We start from the raw sequence: 25087 nt of genomic DNA on the forward strand, positions 1-25087 counted from the left end.
ACCAGCAACAAGAAAGCTAAATAATAATACCACATGAGCTCAGACAGAATACCTCCGGAGCTGCAATAGGATCTTCCATCCAGCAGAGCACGCAGCAGAGATTCCCTCTTCCATCCACAGCTGTCAAAAAACTCCACGCTGTGTAACACTTTTGATCTGGGTCAAATGAGTCCCACAACCCAGTGGGTCTGGGTGCTTAGCTGCAAGCCACAGCACCCAAACCACAGAGCAGGGAAGAGCACAGCCCTGTTGAAAGCAAAGGCCCAGCCATGCTGCTGGGCAGCTGTCCAGAGCCCCTCCAGCCTGCTCCTCCAAAACATAAGGGCAGGCCACCAAATCCAGCACTTTTGAGAAGCATCAGCCACTCATAAAACACCATCCCTGCCAAAATATTCCAGGCCACGAACAGCTATTATAAAGACAATCTCTTTTTGATTAAAAACCGAAACCTCATCAAAACTTCAAAACAGATGGACGGGAAAAAAAAAAAATACCATGCCAGCAGAAAGAAAGATGTCTTTAGGGAGGAAGGAGGAGAGTTTTAGATGTAAAGAGAGTAAATGAGATGTATTTCAGGGGTAACAGGTTCTGCACAGCTGGGGAACTGCCATGTCAAGCACTCTGTATTCCAGGAGCTAGCAGGAAAATGTTAACCATGAGTCTAACGTAAACGCAGTAAGCAACAAGGAGAGCTGCAAAAACCTTCACACCAAGTCCCCACGAAACTGGAAAACTGCTTCAAAATTATAAGTTCACTTTTCTTCTCTAAGGAATGTTTCCACTTGTGGCAATGAAGGCTTTGGTATTTTTTTTTAATATTTTTTTTCCCCAGGGAAATATCTCTGCACATTGCACATATGAGCTAGTGCTGCACTATAATTGTCACAGAAAGGAAATTAACAGTATTCTAACGAGGAGTTTTGTTACAGACAAATGATCATCTTCCAAGTCTGCGAGAGCCTCTTAATTTAGATTGTCATTTCTCCCCACTGCAGACCCTGGTGATTCTGCCTTGGAAAACAGTAATTGCTGGAGACACTGGGGAGCTGTGAGCCACCACAGAGCAGATGCAAGCAACACAAGGGGTTACAGAAGGGACTCAGAGAGATGAAGCTTGAGATAATAAACCCCAGTACATTTTTGCATTCAGTTACGTAGACAATCCTTGACATGCCTAATACCACAAACAAAATGTAGATACAGGTCCTTCCTGCATGGGAAGTGGCTATAAAGGTCAACTAATGAATATGCAATTTGAAAGCCCTCAAAGGGACCAGCCAACATCTGTTAGCCAAGCCTCCTGGAACCAATCAGAACAGTTGGTTCGTGGGTCCTTTTTCCACCCAAAGAAGCCCCAAAGGGCTTTTACAAAACTGCACAGCTCTCACAGCTGAAACCAAATGGAGGAATCTATGCAGCTTGATGACTGCATTGGAGCTCTGACAGAGACTGAAACCTGGAAGGTGATGTCTGAAGCAAAATGCACTATTTGGGATCAGAAGCCAAAAGCACCGTGCCCTAGCAAGAAGCTCAGCAGCACATACAAAGTCACAGCTGCATCAAGCTAGTCAGATTAACCCCTCCAGGCTCACAGCAGATCTTTAAGGACCACAGGCTGTATGAGCTGGAGGATGCTGTGCCCAAAAGGTAAAAGGAACAAAGGGTTCTCTGAGCGAGGACAATATCAGCCTCACATTTTAGGATTGATATGAATCAGACTGCATGACCTGCCTTTCAGCATCTCCCTCGCTCATGAACGCTGAAGAAACTCCGAGCAAAGCCAAGGTCCAGTCCCTTCTATCAGATCTGCCCCCCAGTGTTTGAGATGTGTCTTTGCACTTCTCCACTGCTACCTGAAGGGACAGCAGCACACGGAGGTGGGTTCACTCCAAATGAAAACAACTGTTTGAAATGAGACCAATCAGGAACTCAGGGTTAATTTTCAACATAAAATCAAGTCATACTTACAATTAATCCAGAGCTGGCAAGCTTTCAGGCAGGAGGTCAAAGCTGAGGGGTGAAGGATGTGTCTCCGAGGATGATTCATCAGGATCTGTGCTCTCCCAGTGACTTTGCAGCAAGGCCTGGCTACTCACACGTCGGGCTGAGCAGGGGAGGAGGACAATATTTGCTTTGGGGGAAAAGAAATGTTAGAAAACGTTGAAAGGATGAGAGGAAAGAAAACTGATAAGGAAAAAACACTGTTAGGAGAGGGTGAGTGAAAAGAGGAGTGAATGGGCTCTTCCTACCAACCAGCAACAGTTACACTTTTAGGACTTTCTTCTTTAGGTACTTAACGAGAGGAACACTTTCCTCTCACCTCAGCGACCAATGAGTGTAATTCTCAAGGGCCTGTGACGTCTTGGCAAGTGAACGTCATAATTTTTAACTGGGTGCCATAACAACACAGCTTTTCAGAGGGAACAAGAGCCACCGGGCGCCTGCTCCGGCAGCACTGAGCTCGTGGGCTCCAGGAAACGGCTGCAGGAGGAGGAGAGCGGGGGCTCGCGAGGTTCCGACCCCAGAGCCGCGCAGTGCACGTCCTCGTCGCTCTGCTCTCCGGCTGCTGCGATCTCCTACGTGCGCGCGCGGCTCGGAACGTTCCAGAAGCGGCGCGAGGAGCGGTGCAGCGCCCGCATCCGCGGCGAGTCGGGTGCGGTGGCTGTGCCAGCGGCACGTGCCCGCCCTCGCTCGGGGATTCACTGAAAAACATCGGCATTTTTTGGTTAATTACCTCAGGGCAGCGCGTTAGAGACACGCGCCTGAGCTCCCACTGCTCCTCGCGAGGCACTCGGGGGCCCCGCGGGACGCGCCACAGCCGCGGACCCCCCGCCGCTGCCCGGGCTCCGCTCGGCCGCCGCTGGCGCCCCCTGGCGGCCGCGGTGCGGCACTGCCGCTGCTCCGGGCCGAGCGCAGCGGTGGTTTATGGGCGTCACTTCTCGCGGCTGGGGGGGGAATAAAAAGATCAGCACCAACACAGTACACAGTTGTTTTATTGAAATAGCTGAAAAGGCCAGCAATGGAAAAATAAGTCTGTCATGAGGGCGGAATTAAGATTCATTTGATTGTTAGAAAAGCTGTGTCTACGGGTAACTGCAGCCAGGTACAGGATGCACTGTGAACCATGCAACTAAGAGACTACAGCAGATAGGCACTGTGTACTATTCCTTATGCACAGCTTTCGTCAGGCGTGACTGACATCCGTGAGAAACTGAACAGCAGCACTTCTTGAGTTATTGACACTTATAATATACAAATGTTCTCATCTGATTGATAAGGGATATAAAACACAGCGTAGTGGAAAATGAGTAACAGCTGCACACGGCGTGTGAAGTTGGTCTGGCAGTCGTCAATGTTTCTCCTTTTAAAAGAAATACTTGAGTGCTAAGCACGGTGCTGGGAATACAACATACAAAACCATAGGCCAGGACTTTGATCTGGAAATACATCACAGCGGGGAAAGTCGGCTCTTAGAAAGGAATTCACCACTCCTGGTTGAGTCCGTAGTCCAAAATGCTGCAGTCACTTGAAATGAAATAAATAAGCGATCCTTCGGGAAGCACGATCCCTGAATTGCACCTACTCTATGGAGAACCAAGTCCAGCAATCCAGCAGGATGTCACCGTGGTAAAGAGCTCAGAACAGTGCCCACAGTGCCCTCTCCATGTCGCACTGCTTTCCTATGTACAGGTTATGTACAGGGAATTCCCCTCAGGGCTCAGCCGAGCTGCTGGAGCTGGCTGCTCAGATGGGATCCTCTCCTCCCCGCACGCAATTTGCAATACTGGGGTTAGAACTATAATTTAAAATAATCTTATGCATGAATTACAAATATTAATAAAGTAACTCTGCATATATAAATATTTCTAGCGGAGTTTAAAGCATTCAGAATGTACATAACAGTTTATTTTCATTTGGTCGGGCCAGATGTGCTTCTTCTCAGATCATCGCTGCTTTATCAATGCTTTGTACATAGCAAAACCCAGAAATGCAAAGACAGTAGCACCAAAACTTGCTCGGAGCCAAAATGTAGAGCTCTTGAGGTCCGCTTGCGTCACGTGCCTAAAATTCAACACACAAACAAAAACAACACCCATTATTTGCAGGGTAAGAGTATCAGCTCGTGCTGAGCAACTCTGCTTTTGGAAACTCATCACTACACTTGTCACAGGCATGGAGCTCATGCTCCTGCTGCACGATACCCAAATGGCCATCCCATGTCAATGAAAAGCTGAGGACTCCACGTGCAGCCACAACCACGTCTCACATCAGGGCTCACACAGCTGGAGACACACAGCAGCGTGGATGGGGAGGGCTGCCTTCTTCTGAGTACCAGCAACAGTCAGAAAATAAAAACAGAAGTAGCTAGCACATAAATTATAGTCTGGAATGAGAACGAGCCCATTGCTGCTAAGCACAACTTCTTTCCAATTTGAGTTTGTGGAGTTTTTGCTCCTCCTTGTAAAGCTCTCCAGTCCCATTGAATATCTACTTATATTACTCCTCCAAAAGAAGTTTGCTGACAAGTAGCAAGTAATATTTTTCCAAAAGCTTGAACCAAAAAACCTGACAGTTTGTAAATCCCTTTCTTCCCATACAGTCACAAGAATGGCAATAGAAACAGTCATCCAATACCAAGCTGAAAGCAGAGAGTGTGCCAGGGAAACAGGCAGTGCTGATGGAGTCAACAAAAAAGATCCAACAACAGCATGAAGTGACTGGATGACACAGAAAGCCAGGCTTTGCAGACAGCAGGCAGCCAATGGCCCAGGTCTCCAAATGCTGCAGTTTGTGAGCATGCTCAGTTAAACACTGCTAGCCATCCTCAAAGTAGTCTCAAGTATGACAGCTTACCATAAAGCAGGAACTACCATTTAAGTTATCATAAAGTTATTATCATAATTCAAAGCACAAGAAGTTCCTAAATAATAGTAAAGAGGTTTGTTTTAAAGACAGAACATAACTTCACTAGCCTACGTGTTTCAGCCTGCTTTTGCCAACACAGGTTACTCAGTGAGAACTGCACGAATATTAAACCAGGGAGCAAACAGAGATCCTCAGCATACATGGTGCACAAGGGAGTTCATGTAGTGTGAAGTGCAGAGCTATCATTGACAAGCTGTTTAGTAAAGCAGCAGTTGTGCTTACTATCCAAAAACACAAAAGAGTTCAGGGTATTATTTAGTAGACATTTGCAGAAGCAATATAAGCCATACGGATAATCCGTGTACTGTAATAACACAAGCTAAGGAACAGGCACAAACTCTCTGGTGCGTTAACAGTGAAACAGTTACTGGCTAACAGTTACTAATCTTATTTAAGAATATCTTGCTGGGTTATGGAACAGATCAGACTCATGAATTCCTACAAGCATTAGTTCTACAGCTGCTTTTGACAGACTCTGCAAACTAGATGTCGAGTAGTTCACTGAGGGAAAGAAAGGGAAAAGGCAATGGCAAGGTCACCTTAGTTTGGCTGCTGTTACCTGTCTTCAAGCAAACGTGGACCAAGAGATGACTCCATGAAGATGGAATCTTCTACAAAGCTGACGGCGTGCACCTGCTGCATAATACTGCTCTCCTCGTCTGCTAACAGCATGGCACCCAACTCATCTATGTGGGCTCTTAACCTTTTTACACACATGCACAGTTTGCAGTTCACAGCACGGCTCAACAGGAGTAAGTATCTCATAAGCACAACAAAGCCCAAAGAATGTACCGTTTTTACCCATCTAACTTCTGATTGTTGTGCAGCTGTTAAAAACTTAGTGCTTGGGAGAAAACAGAAATACGTGAGTGGAGTTTGCATTTCTGAGGAGCAATGTCGAGCGTATGACTTTCAGTAACAAAATGCTATTGCTTTAAGGATGAGGAAAACTATTTAAGAGACCAAACCTCCTCCTACTCCATCCCCAAAGCATCAGTTCTCACATACCCACAGGACAGTCTTGCTCCACGTGCATGAACTATGTGCTCCATACACTGCAATGACCCTTAGCACAACAGCCCAACTGACACGTCTCATTACTGTTGGTAATTCAAATCAAGATCATATTGTGTCATTACCAACAGCTTTAGCATTGGTGCTTTGTTGAAGTAAAATGCTATAAAACTCAATCTGTAATTTATAAAACTCACTTATGCAAAACAAATCATCTGCGTGTCACAGGATGTTAACAGGTTACCTGACAAGCTCAGAATATTTGTGTAGCATCCCTCAGGATCAATCTGGTTAATTCAAACGCCCAACTATCTGTACAAAAGCATCCCTTTAAAAGTGCACATCACTGTTTAAATTGCAAATGAATGCTTTTGCATTGCCCTGTGAAATACTCTCTCTCACATCCAGATTTTCATTCCTATCTTTCATTTGCTTTGACTTCTGCACATGTCCATATTCAACGGTATGCAATAAACTTGCTGAGAATGCTTCATCCTTTCAAAAAGAATTAATATATTATCAGTCATTGTAAAATCCTCTTTCCATGTCTAAAGGGAGAGTAAATTGATCCCGATCTCTTCTTCCCTAAGTTACACAGTCTTTCATTTAAAGAAAGAAAGAAATCAAGGCAGGGATTTGCTTTATAACCTCAAAGAAAGCAACAGTTTGGGCCTGTGAACATCTCAGCCCAAATGCTGAAGGTCCAAAAATACTCACAGAAATTTAACAGTGCTTTACCACTTCAAAAATAAATTCCATTTTTCCTTATGCGTTCCTTCGAATCAATCCCAATTTTGTAACATCAATACTCAGTACTTCAAGGAAACCCTATGTCCTCAGTAAATAATATTTGCAATTTATTTCAGTGTGACTGTGTTTATGGAAGTAAATTTCACCAGTGGTAGAAATTACTGCTGCCTTGCTACTAAGGGATCACCTGACACTTTCACTAACTCAAAACTAGAAACATTACTCTCCCCAAGGAAAAGCAAATATATGCATGTGAACCTGAAGCAGTTAGCACTCCATAATCGATGCTGTATTTGAAGTTCTTGATTATGAGATACAAACCAGCTTTCAAACTTTTAAAGCAGACTGGTGTGTGCATTTCATCACAAATATTTCTACATATAAAAGGAGTCTAAATGTGGAGCCTACACCTCTGACAGAGAACTCAGATTGTATTGCACATTTTGGAAAAAGACAGATTTCCACCCAGCCCTTAGTAGGGGGTTAAGTAACTTGTCACTTGTTAAATGGTATCCTGGAGATCTGTACAGTTTATCTTTTAAGAGGCTCTAACAACTCACAAGTCTGCAACATGCACTTATCCAGAAGTTAACTGAGCATGCCTGTCATGGTTACACACAGAAAAAAACAGTGAGTTATGGCCAATACCAATCCCCTTCTGATAGCAGAAGTCACATGGCTACTCACACCAAAATTATAAGCAAGTTAATGCAGCCTGCTCTGACAGAACATAGGTCCTAAGAATAAAATATAAGCAACTCCAAAAACGACACACAACATGTACAGGCTGCTGCAGCTTCCCTTCAGGCAAGCTTTTTATTTCCCTAGGCTGCAAACCAATGCCAGAAGTTAGTTTTCCCCATGCTTTAGTTATCTAAAACGTGAGAAGTGTCAAGCAGATCTTATCTACAAAACCTAAAAAGAATGTAAAACATCAATTTCATACACCCTATTTGGAAAGAAGTCAGAGGACATAGCTTTGCAAAACTCTACTGAGTATGGTGCACTAAGCAGCTGAGAGAAGGAAGAATAATACAGGTGAGAAAATATTGCTATATTCTCCTTATTTTAGGGACACCCAAGTAAAGGGACAGCCCTCTGCAATCAGGAATGGTGATACGTTACTATAGTTTTGAGCCTATTATCTGCTTACAGCATTCCTACTGAAAAATAAAACCTGGATTATATCCTTACAGCTTTCCCACTATTATAAGGAACTGGGACTACTGCCTTAAGTTTAACTTCACAGAAGGAAGCTTTTTGTAGAAAAGAAACCTTGCAATTCCTGAATCAATTATGCTTTTGTATGGAAGCAGAACTTTGCTTATCTTTCATAGTATTTAAAATCTTTAAAAGGAAGAAAATAAAATGGTCTGAGAAGTCTCCCTCACTGAACAACACAATTATCATGTGTAACAATTATTTTGAAACAAACTCAGCAGAAAAGCACCACTGCTATACAAGCAAAACACAGCAAGTACTGACTTCAAACCAAGAAAGCAGAAAAAAAACCCACACTTGAAATCCATGCTCTGCAGTTACAGAATGGAAAAAAAAAGGACAAAAATGTGCTGATAATTAAAGGGGTCAGAATGATATACAGAGAAGCCTTGCTTTTAAAAAGAGGTAAAACAAGGTTTTAAGAAGAGATGAAGTGCCAGCCAGCCAGATACAAATGAACACCTAAAGACCAAATTGAAAACAAAAAGATACTACAGCAGTAACAAGTCTCATGCACACACGTACAGCGCTTTGAATGCAGTGCTTTCTTCCTCAAAGAACCAATGAAGTGTGATCCTGGGTAGTTCAAACCAACAATCCTGTTTCAGCAGGGCAAGCATCTCTAAACTGAACTTCCACATCTGCTGAACTTGTCTATAACACCTCAGGAAAATCTTGGAAGTCTGTCCATTGCAGAGAAACTAAAGGTGGGCGTGAATACCTTTTTCAGCTGCATACATTCTTCCTTTAATTGGGAATGTTCTAATGTAGTATTATATTTTTGCCTTGCTAACAGTGTTTAAGCACTACTTAGCAACAAACAATAGAGGAAGGAGTCTAATTGTAAAGATTTCATGTTACCTACTTCTACTGCCTGGAGCCTCAGAACAGGGGAAGGGCAGAATAACGTGAGGAGTCTCCTTCACACATTTTTCACCTAACTTTTCAGTTTCCTGACCTAATGGTAGACATCTGCAAGGGCAAAATTTAAAAAGTCATATAAATTAGCTACACCAGATAATCCTGCTTGATTCAAATGCTATCTCTAATGAAAAAAATATAAACAAAAAAGAAACATGAAAATGCCTCTAAAAAGCTAACATTTCTAAAGAACCTTTACCCTCCTAAGTTTACAGCTCGAGGTTCCCCGTTGTTCACACCTATCCCAGCTCTTGCATTCTTTCCTATATATAGAGTTGTTCACATTGTGTTGGGTTATTTAGTGATCACTATGCTCCATAAGGGAGAACTCCTGACAAGGTAACTAGGAAGCAAGTTGAAAAGACATTAGCCTGGTGGAAAACAAAACCTCAGCTACCAACGCAACGACTGCAAAGACCCAGGGGAATAATCCTTTCTGTAGGGTCAGTGCAGAAGGAGTTCTCTTCACCTTGAATTACAGGCTTCCAGGCAGTAGTAGATCCATATATTTAATCCATACTACCTAGTGACAAAGTGAGAAAACAGCACCCCTAGGCTTCCCAACAAAAGTTGCAATGCCTCCCAGCCTCGACAGCATCTCAGAGGAACAAAGTGCAATGTCTAATGCAGAACTCAAAAAACAAAACAACACAAACAACCACAGGCCCACACGGGAGAGAAACATGCCACAACGGTTAATGTAGCAATCCATAAACATTCAGAAAGCAAGGATGATATACAGAGGTAGCTTCAGCCTCCACAACGAGGACTCAGGATTTCCTAGCACTTATTGCTGAATGAAGTTTTAGACTGCTAATTTGCAAAGAGAGGTATTTTGCAAGGGATTTTTGTCTAAGAGATGACAGCTGTAGAGATGAAATACGAAGAGTTTCACTTTTCATTAGCTTAGGAAAATCTGATGAATGACATTTCCCCTCTTTAAATTCTCACTCTGTGGTTACAACAAACATCTTGGACTAAAGCAGCTTCACAAAGGTACTCAGTACTGTAAATGGGTACACTGTTAGGCCTCCTATACACATATAAATTGCATTTAAAAGGAAACACCCACTTTTATTTGGAGCATGTACATCTGAAACCAGTAATGAGAAGTAATATCCATCGACCAGATATTCTGAGAATACAGGATATTTTAGGGTATTTCAGGATATTTTAAGGATATAAGGTATACAGGATATTTCAGGATATTTTAAGCAAAGCCTTCACATAAACACATTTCTCACAGCCTAGGACTGCTGCAGACATAACCACTGCACCACAGAAATTGTTTGGTTTGAACTCCCATGTGCTGGGTCAAGGTGGCAAGTGCTGAGCTGTTAGTAAACCACGTGTCAAAAGCAAGGTGTTTTATAAGTGTGCAGTACAGGCAAGACAAGATATAGCACTGTTTTCAATGCTGAAAACCAGTTTTCTTTACCCGTTGCTTTTTCCAAAATATCTGCAAATGGAAATGGTTAACTGTTTGCCATTTCTTGCATATTGCATTTTATTCGGAGGAATTGGATGTTAAAAGCTCCAGATTTTTACACAACTTACCCATTCTATGTAAACCAGGCAGAACATACACACAGAAATTCTATCAGCTCCCAAAATAGCAAACTAGCAATTACAAACACATCATGTTATACAGCGTTGCTACAGTCAAGCTGTGCCTTTTCCTGCACTACTATTTAAATGAAAGTAATTTTATAATTGATGAGGCACTAACTCTAATGAATACTAAACAAACCTATGAAGTCTCATTTGAGACACACTACATAGACTTACACACATTACTTGCTGTCCATTACTAGCTCCATGAAAAGCACAGTTCTAATTCCTCCTCTGAGTACCTGAATTGATCAGCGAGTTGGTAATGTTTCATAGAAAGCATTGGATGAGCTCAAAAGAACTAAAATCACCTTTAAGTTAAATAGATTAAAGCTTTACCATTTTCTGACAGTTACTAAAATAAGTATCTGCCTATTTAGTGGATATGGAGTGAGAAATCTGCAGTATAGAAGGTTACCAACTGCTTTTTCATTAAAAAAAGAAAAAAAAACTTTTAAGAGCACACCTGGTACCTAGTAAATAAAGTTAAGGACCTGTTAAGAACTGCAGTGAAGAGTTTGTTCTTTACAGATTGCAGCAAGTCTGAGTTGAGGAAGTTCTGACAGATGCAAAATGTACACCTGTTGCAGGCGCACATACAGCGTAACCGGGCATGGCTGCGAAAACACACAGAAGGACACGAGTTGAAATCTTGCTCATATCATCAGGTGCACATTAGGACTGTGCCACAACCAAGAGAGACTTAGGAATAAAAAGGTACATTTGAATGAGTAAGGAGAGGAGAAAAACACTGGGGAAGCAAGGGTAACACTACAGCTGTGCAGAATCTTAGGGTTTGATGTTCTTCATCTTGTACATTTGATCATTACCACCACATAGCTCTTAGTAGCAAAGCACAAACATGAATGAAAACATTTGCTGAATTTATTCACGATTGTAAGGAAAACATCTAAAGGCTGAGTACCTCTGCACAGCAATAGATAACACCCCTTTTTCAAAGGAAAGTAAGCCACATTTTCTATCACTTTGAATGCACACTTTACAGGGTGACAGTCACCTCTGCTTTTCCCACCCTAAGAAACACACATGCTTCAGAACTAAGGGAGAAGCAGGAATGTTGGTAAGACAAGGCACTTGGTTGGTGCTATGCTTTTTGTGGTTTCCAGTACTCCAGCGTAACAAAATAAGAGAACAAAAACTAAACACTTTACAAATCTAATTAAATTTGGTTTCAAATATATGTCTCTTAAAAAAGAATCCTGGATTTTATGTGAAAGTGACATCAGTTCTATTTACTTTAAAGCAAATGTCAGCTGTCATACTAGACTCCATCTGCTGTAATATTTATTTAGCTCATCACTGTATTAAAAGTTCCACCCACCAAAAAAAAAAGATGCAAACTAAGCTTAGCAACAGTGAGATGTGCAATGAGAAAGAACATGAGCTTGAAAATGTTGTACCTGAAGCCCAAAAGGTACTTATACAGAAGTTACATTAAAAAAGAAATACCTAAGATCTCTCAAGTTCACGAAGCATGAACACTAAGCACCCTCAAAACAAAAAGCTTCAAGCACTGCGTCGGGGGAAACTGTTATCATTTAGAGAGTGTCATTACTCATAATCAACAATGAAGTTGAAGTATTTGCAAAAATGACAGCACAACTTATATACAATTATCTTAAAAATACTGAATAGTGAGATATGAAGTGACACCTTCAGAACAAGGGCGTAACAGAACTCTACGTATTAACAGAACAGATCTACCTAAGAAGTAAGGTGTACTGGATCAATTAGTGTACTCTTTAAAAAACAGCTTACACAATAGCTGACACTGTTTCATCTGTTGGATTTATACCAACTTTCTCCATATGAAATGACTGGAAGGTAAACACAAGTCACTTCTGTCTCTCTCTGTTGCTAAACCTCAGTGAGGCATTTCCATCCTCGTGGTTAACAATGGCATGCAGCTACTGTGAGTGATCCATGCAGTATGAAAAACACAATGGTCTGAGTACTTACGGATACATTGCCATAGTTGTCAGTTTAACAAAGATATCCTTACTCGGCATATCAACAGTATTACAAGTAAAGGCTTGAGGTGGAGGCATTTTGTGTTTTTTGCAGAATTCAGCAGGAGAAATACTATATTCCTGTCTAACTTCATGCAAGTCAGACTTTGCAGCTACCACTAAGCATGGTATTCTGCTATCCATGAAGTGTTGCTGCAAATTTAAAGAAAAAGAGTCATTATATGATATGCAGAGTCTGCAAAAGCCTAAGCACTACCAATTGCAGCACATTAAGATACATGCATTGCACTCAAGTCAGGCACTTCTACAAGCAGAATATTTTATACAGGTCATAGTTTTGTATTAATAGCAAAAAGGCATTTTTAGAGCACAGCCATATATAACCAGCACTACTAAATAAAATGAGCTTTAAGAACTGGAACTTGATGTATAGGGCAATAATTGATAATGCATATATATGTCGGTGTGTATGTGCATTCACTGACAAAGTATGTGTGTGTGTATACATACATGAAAAACAATACACAAACCTTAAAAATCCTGACACAGTACTCAAAGGATTTAGGGTTACTGACATCATATACCAGGCAGACAACATCACATATGGTCTCAGCATCAGTCAAAAATTCTGAGTCACTGACATCATGTAGCTGGAAAAACAGTGGGAAAGGGGAAAAAAGCTTTGTTATTTTGTACTTAATCTGTTATAACTATTTTTCTCATTACAGCTCACTGTTATACATCCTTAGAACTAATGGACTGACAAAAAGCAGAATGAAAAAGAATTAAAAGAAATTTACCAACACAGACAACATATACAAAAAAGACATCATTCCTTTTACAGAGGAAAAATGACAATTCACTGAATTTTAAGTTTAATTAGTCTCGTGTATACAATAATGAGGCAATCTTACCAGCAAATACTTTTCTTGTCCATACACATACACAGTGTTTATGGCATAGTAAGATTTGTGTTCTGCACGTATTTGCCTTTGTCTCTGAAAATGCAGAATTTCATGTTAGATCACTGCAACTTTTGCCTTCCATGTAGATCTGAACAGCTGCTTAACTCCACTTATTAATGCATGAAAATTACAGGAATCTGTGGTGTTGGGATTTTTTTTTTTGCAAGTACATACATAGCTGTAATCCAAAATATATAAGTAATTATGCAATATCCATTTGTCTATTTGGATACTCTTAAAATTAAAAAAATAAAAATCCATAATCTCCAAATTCAGTATCAAATTACAGTTCTAATGTCAACTGAATTTTGCTGTCTAAAATAAAAACATTTGCATATGAATATAAGCAAAAAGTTTCTTACTATTAGATTTCTTCCAAGAAGAGCCTGAAGAACTCCACTTTTCCCACAGCCTTTCATTCCAACAACATTGCATCGAAAAACATTTCTCTGAGTCTGTTTTTTCTGGAGATCTATCTTTTTATCTCTTGTTACTTTAGAAAAGAAAAAAACAAAATGCATGCTAATGTCTTGTAAAAACACATGAACTAACTGTCCCATTACATCACAATGCACACCAAATATTCTCTTAAAAATATTAAATCAAGAGCTCGACTTTATCAGAAATTAAAAGAGTGGAAGTGAAAGAAGATAGGATGCTTACTTAAGATATTCTTGAGCAGATTTCTGAGTTTAAATTCCTTAATTGAAATAAGTCTATTTGGTTTTCATTACCTGTAATTGCTGATGCTTGAGATTCTTGTTCTGCAAGTATTGAGTAGCCTAAATAACCCAGGTACTCCAGGCAACGCTGTACATCTAAGTATGTGGTCAGACTACCAACAGGGACAAAAAAAGAGTATGAAAACTGTTAGATCCCATGAAAACAATTCCATCAATGTAACAACATTTTCCTCCTTTCTCTAGAGTGACACGATAGTAATATTCACTGTACTACCAAAGGACACAATAATTATGGAGGTAAACAGAGGACATGACTTTAATAATCACAATAGTTCACAAAACATTATTCACAGCTTATTTCTCACAGTAATTCTCATTCTCCATGTCCTGTAGGTAAAAAAAAAACTAATTGCTGAACAGCATTACTCTTAACACCTCTAAAAAGTAGAACGATGAAACACAGTCAATTATTAAACTTTCACTCTTTCAACACCATTTTCAAGAGGAATCCACAAATATCATGGTTGTTGAGAACTTTGACTAAAATGCAACAGAGCACACTTACGTCCACTGAGAGAGAAATCCCTGGTAGGTAATCCATCCCCTTTCATTCGTACAAACAGTGTTGTTAACATCAGGTCCCCATGGCATATAAGGAAAGACTTTGAACAAATCTTTGAGTTCATCAGGAGACAAAGCACAATCTCTATCCTGAAAACAAAAATATGATATCAGAAATAAATACCACCTATAGTGATACATTTCTGCTGTACATTTGCAAAATTCAATAAACTGTCAACCAAAAAAAAAACCCAACTGAGCTTTCTCTTTCTCTGTGTCTGATATCTTCACGATTAAAATCAAGAGTAAATACACGAGGAAGTTAAAAAACAAAACACAATAATCTGTTGATTGAGTTGAGGGTTATGGTTGTACCACCAGCTGTACCATCACATGACTTAACCCATAGACAGTGTCTGAATGAAATGACAAAAAGATGCTTTCTGTTAGCAAAATTGCTAGCAAGGTAAGAATGCATACACTCAAACTACAAGCTTACCAAATCATGCTTATCAAAAATGCTTTGAAGAAACAAGTATGCATGATGATTTAATTCCGTTGTGCAGTCTGGAGGAATTTTTAGCCTATTTGTCAAAAACAAAAGGTTTTAAGTAAGTCTGGAAAATACAGAATGCTATAATCCAAAATAACTAATTTCACAATTGCAGCACTTGGTATTCGACCTTTACATTCAGTTTTCATAATCTCTAAAGTGATCAAAACACATACTTTGTTTTAGAAATGCTATAATTACGAGTGGATGTATTTATATTACACTATATTCAGTCAGTGTTGTATGGGGAGTTAAAAGACAGAGGTAGCAGTATGCAATTTGACAATCTTAGACAGGAGTTACTCCTCTGTAACTTTCATACAAAGATTGTAGCTGACAGGTCAGAGAGTCAGAGAAATCACTGATGTAACAATAAGCTTCAAATAAACACACTGCAAAACACTTCCCTTCTCCCAAAAGGCAGCATAAATTTAATGTGTGTAAGATAGAGAAAGCTCAAACAGGAGATACATACAAAGGGAATAAGTACTCTGGTGTAAGCTCCAAGTCATCGTCGTATCCAAAGCGACGCAGAACAGTCCATGTTGTTTCATGCCTTCCTCGCTGAATGAAAAGTGTGTGTAGAAAAAGAAAACCTAAAATCAAATGACAAAACCTTAAGACCCTTCATCTGCTCTAGATATTTTTATAGTAACAGTCTGAAAACAAGGAATATACATTTGACTTTCAACCAAACGTGTAATATTATGTAGTGATCTACACAGACTGTGGGCTCAGAAACCATGTTATTTGTAAAAGTATTTTTCAAACAACTGTTTACTTAAAATAATAAACTTGGTTTCCTGTTCCCATTTGCTCTTTCAGTACCAGCATTTTAGCTGTATAAAAATAAAAACAGTACTATTTTCAGTGCATTCCTGTTTTGAGCAGGGAGCTTGGAGACATCTGCTTAAATAAGGCTTACCTTTCAAAGTTAACCCATTATCAGCAACTCCATCACTTAGGTTTTTCCTAACTACATTCTTTACATCTTCCAAAGCTTGAGGAGCCAATGGTGTATTAAAACAAATTCTCTATCAAAAAACAAAAGAACATTTTAGGAACCTAGCTACTAAGCCAGTCAAAAATCATGTCCAGTGTAAAACACAGCCTTAAAGGTTCTGATAAGCTAGTTCAGGGCAATCCAATTAGCGGAAGTTAGTGGGAATAAAGGAAGAGAAACACTTCTCATTTTGTTTTTAAATACAAGCACATTTAAGTTGCTGTGGGGTTTTGTTTGTTTGTTTTTTGCATTTTTGCTCTAGAACTACAACTTGAACTATGGTTAGAAATAAAATCAACACTACTTTAGTTTCTATAAGCCTGCTCCTCGATGCTAGAACTGAGACTTTCTAATTTTCAGGTTTGACTTCCTTTTCCCTTTATTACTGTTCCCTGAAAAACAAACACTTGCTTTTCTAGCATTATAGGAGTTTAATCACTAAACATAGTGAAAAGAAGCAAAACAGTCACCTGGAAGAAGTTGAGCTCTGCATCATTGAGAGTACCATCATTATCCTGATCAGAAATTCTAAAAATGCGCGTGAGCGCTTTAATACAGGCAGGTTTCATCTAAGGAATAAAGCAAAGTTCAGTACCTTCCTAGGTTTGAATATAAAAAGCACACTGAATGACACCAGGCAGCTTGAACACACTGAAACAAATACTAGCCTTCATTCTTCTTTTTTTTTATTTTTTTCCAATTAGACATTCACACACACAGGCACAAAATAAGAAACAAAACTGTGATCCAAAAAATTAATATGCAAAAATTTAAAGCAGTCATGGCACAATAAATGTATTTCTATTCAATTATTCAAGCTGAAGGTTGCAGTACTTAATTTAAAAATACATACCAGTTAAGTTCAGTCATACTGCTTCAAAGTGTTAAAAATGATGGATTTTTAAATCACTTTGTGTGTGTGTGTGTGTATAAAGGCCTGGCTATCTCAGTGCCCTGCAAAAATGAACAGCTCTAGAACTATAGCCTACTCTTTCTAAATAAGCAAACTATCTACATTCACCATTTCAACTAGGACTTCAGAAAGCTTCAATCAACAAACACTGTAAATCTTTACAGAGTTTATTGATCTACCAAGCAAAGCATTGATCATAATGACTACCACTAACTATGACAAAAGAACTGCTGGGATACCTTCCAAGTGAAGGAAAACACAGTGGTAATTCTCTCCCAGCAACTAGTGTGATGATGGACTCTTCTCTTCACAGAGGTCACAGATATTGCATAGAGATTGGTTTTCAAAAACCAAAATTTCAGCACAACAATTTTATCACATTACTAACACATACAGATGATTCTGATGGAAGAAATCAAAAGAGAGTTATTCTCCCATTCTCCACTTCAAGTATTTATGACTGAGACAACTTTCCTACTGCCCAGTAATGCAAGAGGGTGGGAGTTAAGTTTGTAGTTTATTTATAATGGATCATGAAATAAATGTGCTAAAAAAAAATCATACTCCTCCATCATATGCTAACTACCTACAGTATTTTCAAACTGCCACATCATTTGTTTTGGATCCCTTTTGCCAAAGCCTCACAAGAAGCTCAGAAAACTTCCTTCCCTTAAATCAGGGAAAGACTGGAGCTCATTCCCCAAAACATATAGAATTATTATGTAACAAATTTCTAAAGGAGAAATGAACTGAATGCATGTTTTTTTTTCATCATTATTTTCAAACTAAAGCTGAAAGCTTTAAGAATTAACACAAAACAAAGCAGTAGCCAGGTTCTGGAATGTAACACTTGTCATCTGGGGAGGACAAGCAAGAGAAAGGTAACAGAAAATGCAAAAAACTTCAAAATCCACTGAAAAGAACAAAACAGCAGTCAGCTTTTTTCCTCTATGCTATTTATTTTTTAATTATGTATAAATACCTCTTTCTCCTCTGGGCAATAAAGAGGACCTGTAGGATGCAGAACAGCTTTCTGTGCATAGTAGAATAGTTCAGATATATTCTTCAAGTTTTTAGCTGAACACTGAAAGAGAAATTATTAGATTTGATAGTTTTTGATTATTTGATTATTTATGCTGAAGTTCAAATAAGAATCAAGATTTTAAAGATCTGGTCTCCCCTTGTGGGTACAGTGCAGTTTTTGACAAATGTCAACTTAGGCCCTGTACAGGTTCAGTAATTAATAAAGAACATATAAAGAGTTGTATCCTCTTTATATGGAAACTCAAATACCCAAAGATCTCCACTCCATTTTTAATGCTTCACAATTTGTTGCTGGCTTAACGTTACTTTTAAAACACTTAAGGAAAAGATTTGAGGAGGTTCTAAATATTATTTTGCCAGAAACATTTCATTATTCAAAAGCACAATCTTTTCTCAAGAGAAAGAACATACAAACACACCATGAGAAGAATATTTACTTCAAATAGAATAATTAAATTTGAACAACATCAACAAAAAACTTGTTACTCTATTAAAATGCTGCCATATATTTTTTGCAAGAAGGTATTTTTTGGTACTCATTCTAACATCATAAAGGATTGTATACCTCTACACATGTTTCTATCTCTGTATATTGATTCATAATGGGAAGAATAGTTTCCATACTGCTATACTCCACTAGATCAGACTTGTTTCCAACTAATATAAGAGGCAGCCTGAAAAAAAAATAAAATTAAGAGCTTTAAAAACAGAGAGACAGAAATGTCTGTCTTAATTTAGCGTACTACCACCCACCAGAAACCACTGTATTATTTTCATGATGTAACTAAATATCACACAAGGCCAGTAGGCAAAATGAGATGACAGCAGTAAATTAATCTGAAATACAATTAAACAGAAATGTACTGATCACTGTTATTTAAAAAAAAAACCACAATGTTGAACACAAGTCTTATTATTGTGATAAAAAAAACAGCATCAGTAGAAAACCTTTACAGACCATGCAATCAAAACGAGTTACATCACCACAAACATAGACACACCTGGTAAAAGCTGCCAATGCAATTCAAAATAAATAGCTTTGCTGAAATGTACAATAGACCTACATACTTTAAATCTTGTGTTGCTTGAACTTCTTATTATCAACTTTTAAGTTTAGAATTTGATTTTCTTAATTAACATCCTCAACACTGTCCACTGATACCCATCGATGTGAAGCCTAATTCACACTTCTTATCTTTATTTATGCACCTGCTATCTTTATCTGTCCTTTCATTGATGAGAGGAATCCACCGACTTGTTACCTAAAATGGGGATAAAAAAAGAAAAACAAACAAACAAAAAAACAGTTTTAAATTTAATCTGAGCTGTGCACAAACTTGACTATAATGCTGTTTCTTTCCCACAAAGTCATATATTTAGCCACACACAAAAAAAAAAAGAAAAACTGGAGTTGCTTAATGAGCAACCTTTAAGATGACTGAAAGGACTGAAAACCTACATACAGAAATGGGCCAGAAGCAAATGAATGCATGAGTGTACTTCATTAACAACTTGACCTCAAACACTACTGTTTTATTCATTTTTAATGAATAACATGGTTTTCACCATGCCTAAAAATCAGCATTCATATCAAGCAATCAGATAAAACGTTTTAGCATACCTTGTCAATAGAATTCTTGTTGTTAACAGCATATACTATACAAATCACATTTGCCTGAAATGAAGATAACAGAAATTCATTGTTAAAGAGCTTTTTGGAAAAGAACACTTCCAATATCTGTCAAAAACTGTATCTCTGACTCGTTTAAGGAACTTAAGGCTCAACCATCAGTTAGAATCTATTAATGTAAAGCAAAGAATAAAGAAAAAAAAGACAAGAACCTGTCAGTTCCTTGGACTTCTGATTAAGAGTTCCAACCTGTCACTTGCAAGCACAAAGCTTAAGCTCACCTCACTGAAACAACAGTAGTACCCACTTTTCTTATTTAGAGCAAAGGTTACTATTGCTCAAAGCTCAAAACAACACTAAATGAAAAGCAAGAGAATTTTTCTAACAGTAGAAAAATCAAATGGAAAATTTTCTCTGAAAGCAGATTTTCTACTAAACATTAAAATACACTCACCTGGGAGATTTCATGATAAAGTTGTTCATCATTTTGTTCTGCTTCTGCAATTCAACAGATGATCATTAATACTAACAATTTTTGCCAGGAAAACTGAAAACATTAAGAAACTAAACTAAGATATTTCACAATGCTCATAAGATAGTGATGTTATTTAAACAGTTTCTTATGAAATGCACTAAGAATTTTTTCTATCATAACAATCATGAAAAAGATCCACTAACTCCTAAGGCAGAAATGATCTGATGCACAGAGGCTCCTCAGCAGGTATTTCAAAGAGGACTGATTACATTTGCAGACAGGTTCTCTCTGGAACAAGTCAGTTTGCACCCCCTACTTTTATCAACAGCCCATTCCTGGGGCAGTAAGTAGCATCACCTGTGCTACTTCCACCACAACATATAACACGTTAATTTTACTGTAGAGCCAATGAATATTTCCATTGAGAATAAGCAGAGCAAGCCATCATCACCCGATTTAGTCTTATCCCATGAGTTGCTATTTTCATCTAGTCTTATCCTATGCTTCAACCTGCTCCCAAACAAGTATGACTACTGACAGGTTACTAAGGTCAATAAACAATTCCATACCAACTCCAATTGTATTGCATAGTTTTTACCTGAATAATCCACGATGTGAGTTGGCACTCGTTCAGGGGTGACATCAGCCGGAATGGTGATTTCTTCAGCACGTGGTGGAACCTTGGATTGTAAAGAAACAGCAAGAAAAAGCCTTTAAAAAACAATCACTGAAAACTTAACATGGTATACAACCATATTCCCATCAATTAGTCATCTTGAACTGTAAGAGTCTATTCGTAGTTCAAGCCCTTGGATATTTTGTCATGTTTGAAACTCGCTGCTACTTCCTTTCTCTTTAATGGTCTGCTTACTGAATAAGGCAGATGCTGTGTTTTATATAACTGATACTTTTCTCTCAAGAGAAAAAACATATCAAACTATTCAGAAGAAAGTTGAAAAGAGAATGGAGGGCTATGATTCATTAAGCACAGTTACAAAGAACCTGTCCAAGAATGGGTCCTTGAACATTTTAAGAACAAACAGAAACTAGAGCTCTTCTTTTTACCTGCAAGCTTGGGAATTACATTCAACTAAGTAAACAATCTGATCTTGACTCATGAACTGTGGTAACCTAATAATTTGCATTAAACACAACGCTGCATAGTTTCAAAGAACAGCACATGATGTCTATTTTAAGACTTGTGATCAGAAGAAATAAATGTCCGAGTTCATAAGTAAAAAGCTCAACTATTCAGAGAAGTTGTAGTTTTCTTTGTGGTATAACTACTTGCTGATTTTTTTAATGAATAAAATATAGAAGTAGTTTTATTTTGGAAGAAAGTTTTCTGGTTGCTTTTCTGTACTCCACCATAACTAGGAAATCATTATTCAAAAACAGAAATAAATGCAGCACATTGTGTAGCTACAAAAGAAGGGCTAAGTTATATATCAGCTTTTCCTCATTCTCATTCACTCTTCTATTCATTTATTCCCCTCTTTCAATACAACAGTTCTTCAATAAACAAACCAAACCAACACATACCACAAGTTATGGCAAAATTCTACTGCTTACAAAAACTGACATTTCTCAAGTATTAAAAAAGCTTAATTGGGCATTTGAAAAACAAGAAAGCAACTTAGATAAAATTTAACTGCCTATTCATCACCAAGAGGCATATTCAAACCAACCTAGATCACTTTTCAGAAGTCAGTTACTGAAGTTTCAGGCTTCATTTTTGTTGTAAATAAAGCATTATTTTAAAGCAGAGCCTATTACTTGCTCTCTGAAAAAAGCAGAAATCATATGAAGGAAACAAATAAGGACACTCTACCTCTTCTGGAAATTCTTCACTGACAAGAGACATAATTAGCGATGTCTTCCCAACTCTGGCTACAAAGGAATTAAAAAGAGAGATTAGATAATTTGGTTACATTTAATAGTTGCATCTCATCTGAAAAAGAGACAAATATAACATTTCCTAACTGACCACATTAAAGGCTCTTTATCTGCTGTTTAACCATACTTAAAATGGATAGTGGTAGTGCTCTCAGAATTCTTCAGCCGTAAAACATTTGATTCAGTTTCACAATTCTACATTTCATCCACAAGGGAACCCAATCCTGTCTTTGTCTTACTCAACAGAATTCATGGGTTTTAACCTTAATACAGAACATTTAAAGTGGAAAAATAAACCATGTTCCTATCAAAAAACCTCACCTAGTGAGGCAAGTTATTTTGCTGCCATGGCTGCATTTCCACTTTCCTATTTAATTGAATTGTTAGTATGAGATGAAGAAGAAATAATTAAATTCTAAGAGTGATTTGTTTCCAAGCAGGAAGTAGCACTGTAGAACTGATGATCCAGTCAAAGTAAAATCAACTTATCCAAGTCTGTTTTTTGGTACAGTAACAAAGGGCTTTCTGACACACAGAAATAAAAGCTTCTCTTCTTCATGGTACGTTAAAGAGTATTTACTACAAAATTATGAAAAGCAAAGTCAAGATTACTGTCGGGAGGGAAAACTGTTCTCCATACTAAGAACAGATGAATTCCCCTCTGTGGTATTAACTGGAGGAGACTAAGATGAAGGGTTTCTAATAGCAAGATAGTTGTGCTTTCATCACAGATACTTATACAAGCTAAAACAAGAACTTACACTACCGGGTGTCCTCCTGCACAAGCTTCATCCTGACAGAATCAGGAGGGCTTTAAAAGCTCCCGTATTTCCTCAGATAAATACCTTCTTGATAAGCAAATTAACTGATTAGGTAACTACAGAAAATACTGGAGCATATTCTGCATCCAACCAAGCCAGCTTCTGCTTCAAATGGAGTAAAGCATCTTGGTTTTGCAAAGAACAGATTCATTTTCTTAATTTAATGCAACTGAAAACAGAAAGCTGTGGACTGTATTTTAGGAATGACACTCTAAGTACAAGCTTCCAATTGATGAGAAGCATTCTACAGTTGTTTCTGTGGAAATCCATAGGTTCAACAGTAGAGATTAGGTTTATTTTGCTCAAATCTGGGTCAGACACCTGTCTTTCCCATTCTGTTTGTAGTCTTAGAAGTAACAGCCTAAACAACACTGGCTGACGAGGATGAGGAAAACAGCACTTCATCATGATTAACTGGTCTTCTTTTCCTTCACACAGAGAAGCCTTTTAGCTCACGCTGTACAGAAGTAAAATGTTGGATAGTGATGCTTACACCCTGGGTACTAGGACTAAAAACACCTTGCATCTGAAAAGACCATCACTGGGGATGAAGAAAAAACACTGTTTCGGGAACAGGCTTACAGCAGAAGGTCTTGTCATGATATTTCAGAGTCTGAACCTGTCAGACTGTGTCCACCATCTGGCAGCTACTGCATGTTCTGCACTGATTTGTTTCAGGCAAGTAAGTGTATATACAAGACATGAATACAGGACAGGACTAGTAATGTTACTAGCAACATTACTAGAAAAACAGACAAGGTTTTCTAACTTGGAAAACAACTTTCTCCCTTCTATTCATTACAAACTAAATTAACGAAAACACATACACAATCTGACACATTCCATTGATGCACTATGCCATCAGCATTTTAAAAACTCTTAATTCAGATGATTTTGCACATTTTTCTTCCTGTTTTTCACTAAGTTATCTTCATTCACACAAACCATTACACATCTGCTATAAACAGAAATTAACTAATTTTAAAGTAAGCCAAGGGTGGGCCCAATTTTAAACAGCACGCTCTGTGAGTCAGCTGTCAGCCTGTCCAGTACAAAACTAAAGTCTGCACCCCCAGATCACTGCCTAGAAAAGGTAGATCTCACTTGTGTGTTCTGAGGAGGAATTCAGCTGTGTGTTCTGCACACTTTGAAATAAACTAAGTTTTGTAAAAGCAGACAAAACTTCATAAGCTAACTTGTCCTGCACAGTATTATCCCCAGGAGGACTCCTCCCCAAAGAAGTGATGGAGGGGCACTGCAGGCGTTGTACTACGGGAGTTCAGTTCTCAGGAAGGCTTCGCTAGTCGCACTACCTTCTTAGTGTAATTAGGCGGTTGTAATAATGACACTGGGTAATTACGTGTTACTCTTTTCTCGTGAGAAATTTTAGAGCGCTTCACAAGCTAACCAGAGGGAGCCTCCGTGGTGCTGCTGCTTCCCTCCGCGCGGAGCTGTACTTCTGGCATACTCGGGCCTACTCGTGAGCACGGGGTCGGGGTTTCATGGCACACCGAGAAGTGGAGCCCCTCTGTAACTACGGCGAGCACACAGGTCCGCGGCGCGCACCCAAGGTCACCCGAGCCGGGCTCCCGCTGCCAGCCCCCAGCCCCACTGCCCGCAGCCATCGACCCCAGATGCGCCCCCGATCCCCACACTCCTCCAACACGGGAGCGAAGCTAAACCGGCGCGAGGAGGTTCGGGCGGGACGCGGCCACGCGCGAGGGGAACACCAAAGCCCCGTTCCCAGTTCGCGGCCGCCCCAGGAGACGCCAAGTCCGAGGAAAACTTCCGCGACCCCGGAGCCCCGCAGAGCCCGCCCGCCTCCCGCAACTCCGGCCCCGCTGAGGCCGCAGGCACACAGGGCCGGGCCCGGCGCCCCGAGGCAGGGCGGCCCGCGCGGGGCTGAGGCACCGCGCCGACCTCTGACAGCCGCTCGGCCTCAGCGCCCCGCCCCGTTCCCGGCCCCTCCTGCACTCACGTTCTCCCACCAGCAGGATCCTCACGTCCTTCTTCATGGCCCCGCTGCCTGGCCCCGCCGCGGGGCGCTCACATCGGGATCGCCGAGGGGAAGCGGAGCCGCCGCGGCCTGCGCGCCCCGCACACCGCGAC

The 25087-nt window shown here is 39.4% G+C and overlaps 1 protein-coding gene across 5 annotated transcripts; it reads right to left on the reverse strand.

Moving 5' to 3' along the window:
- Positions 1 to 2975: 2975 nt before the first annotated feature.
- On the reverse strand, positions 2976 to 25087 carry RHOT1 (ras homolog family member T1). Of its 5 annotated transcripts, none has more exons than XM_065735466.1 (21): positions 24957 to 25087; positions 22093 to 22151; positions 20860 to 20941; positions 20241 to 20284; positions 19778 to 19831; positions 19366 to 19418; positions 18722 to 18830; positions 18095 to 18196; positions 16670 to 16768; positions 16122 to 16230; positions 15672 to 15792; positions 15143 to 15227; positions 14648 to 14793; positions 14134 to 14234; positions 13762 to 13892; positions 13349 to 13432; positions 12965 to 13084; positions 12424 to 12626; positions 10938 to 11060; positions 5486 to 5629; positions 2976 to 4062 (listed from the first exon to the last, which is right to left on the reverse strand). In XM_065735466.1, the coding sequence occupies exons 1-21, from the start codon at positions 24991 to 24993 to the stop codon at positions 3945 to 3947; spliced, it is 2124 nt and encodes a 707-aa protein (XP_065591538.1). In that variant the 5' UTR covers positions 24994 to 25087; the 3' UTR covers positions 2976 to 3944. The 5 variants fall into 5 exon arrangements, with proteins under 5 accessions (XP_065591538.1, XP_065591537.1, XP_065591539.1 ...); XM_065735465.1 differs by having other exon boundaries at positions 5486 to 5770; XM_065735468.1 differs by having other exon boundaries at positions 3979 to 4062; positions 5486 to 5585.

Source organism: Cyrtonyx montezumae, unplaced genomic scaffold (assembly GCF_038088225.1).
Source record: "Cyrtonyx montezumae isolate F1298 unplaced genomic scaffold, pur_monq_1.0 scaffold_19, whole genome shotgun sequence".
Lineage (NCBI taxonomy): Eukaryota > Metazoa > Chordata > Aves > Galliformes > Odontophoridae > Cyrtonyx > Cyrtonyx montezumae.